Genomic DNA, 1,695 nt, shown 5'->3' on the forward strand with positions numbered 1-1,695 from the left:
TAATTTTATCAACCTAGTTAATTTTACCGACTGTCAATAATTTATTAATGGCATAGTTCGTAATTATCGGTAATGGATAATACGATATTTTTTATATTTTTTATATTTTATAAACCGCGAAACTTTAAATGACCAAAAATTAACAAAATAATTATTGGTAGATAAAAAATCAGCAAAAAAACAGCATTTGTAAATTTCTAAAAAAAAGTAAAAAAATTTGAACTATAAAATTCTAAACTCTCAAATACAAGTAAAATATCGGAATATAATCAAATAAGAAATGACACACTATCATTAAAATTCGAAGAATTGCAATTCTGAAAATTTGTAAGATTTTAGACAAAAATTTAAGTTTTCAGAAATAGACAAAATAAGGAAACTATACTTAATAATAAGATAGACTAATTGACTATCTCAGCAATTGAAATTTTAAATCTTTCTAAAATTTTATATACATACAGCTGCGAAAATTCAAAAATTGGCAGAAGGTCAAAAGAATATCGGACGGCATACATTATCAGATGAAAAATAATTGCCAGAAATTAAAAAAATTTTTTCATGATAATGCAGATAACATAAATGCCGGTCATTCAGTGAATGTTCAGTACTGCTAACGGTATTCTAAGATGTGCTAAGATGTGTCTGCAACGCGGCAGCCGCTTCATGTCAGTTTGTTAGCACGTATTTCTCTGTGAGTTAATGCGATACAACATTCACGATGCACACCACGAATTTATATCCAATGCCAAACAAAGTACGTGTTATAATTTTATGTATTTAGTTGCTTGATAATATGAATGTGGTACGGGTTATCAAAACATAACCTTTCGATTAACAATCATAGCGTACATAATTACTCGCTGACTTGCAAAAGTCTAACATATATTTTTCCTTATCTTTAATTTTGACATACATAATATTTTTCTAATATGCTTGTTAAAAGACTACATAATCTTTTCATTAAAATAAATTTTTCATATTATTTTACATTGGACATGTTACTCTTTAGTATTTTGTAGCTGTTACAATTTTTATTTTTAGAGCGAAGCGGAATTGATTCTAGAGGAAAAATGGAGGCAAGTTACAAAATTATATAGTAATTTTATAACAAAAATCTTTGTCGGTTTTTACAGCTTGACTTGTAACGTCTACGATTAGAAACGTGGAAAAGTATATGGAATTTATATTAAACTAATTTTCTAGAGTGGAGCAGCTAAAGATACACGAACAGCATCGAGGTCACGAATCTATGCACGCAGAAATGGTGCTTATATTGTTAGTGACGTTAACAGTAGCACAGATTGTACTGATTGAATGGAAGAAGAGGCACTTTAAGTCTTACCAGGTGAAATAAAATATTGTATTCTTTATTATACAGGGTGTTTCCAAATTAAATGGCAAAACTTCGGGAGCGTGTAGAGGAGTAAAAAACTAAGAAAAAAAGTCCTATAGACATATGCTCCTTTTTGCTTTGTTTCGCAGGAAATCACGAAAAAAGAAAAAAATATATTTAATTTATTATTTTAATTATTTTATTTATAAACTTTTTAATGAAGATTTTGTTCGAAATGTGCACCTCTTGCAGCAATACAAGCATTGCATCTGTCAAACACGGCTCTTGTAGCAGCCAGGCACTGTTCTTGCGATATTCTGTTCGCTGCAGCTACGATACGATTTCTCAAATGTTGCTCTGAT

General features: G+C 29.5%; 1 protein-coding gene across 2 annotated transcripts in view; it reads left to right on the plus strand.

The window, feature by feature from the left end:
• The first annotated feature begins 609 nt into the window (after positions 1 to 609).
• LOC108729003 (RING finger protein 121) overlaps positions 610 to 1,695 on the plus strand; it is a 7,347-nt gene continuing 6,261 nt past the window's right edge. For both annotated transcript variants that reach the window (XM_018457897.1, XM_018457899.1), the window contains exons 1-3: positions 610 to 754; positions 1,042 to 1,076; positions 1,204 to 1,345. In XM_018457897.1, the coding sequence (XP_018313399.1) occupies positions 719 to 754; positions 1,042 to 1,076; positions 1,204 to 1,345 (213 nt within the window). In that variant the 5' untranslated portion in view covers positions 610 to 718. The remainder of the gene's footprint in view (positions 755 to 1,041; positions 1,077 to 1,203; positions 1,346 to 1,695) is intronic.

Source organism: Mycetomoellerius zeteki, unplaced genomic scaffold, assembly GCF_001594055.1.
Source record: "Mycetomoellerius zeteki isolate Tzet28-1 unplaced genomic scaffold, Tzet1.0 scaffold69, whole genome shotgun sequence".
Classification (NCBI taxonomy): domain Eukaryota; kingdom Metazoa; phylum Arthropoda; class Insecta; order Hymenoptera; family Formicidae; genus Mycetomoellerius; species Mycetomoellerius zeteki.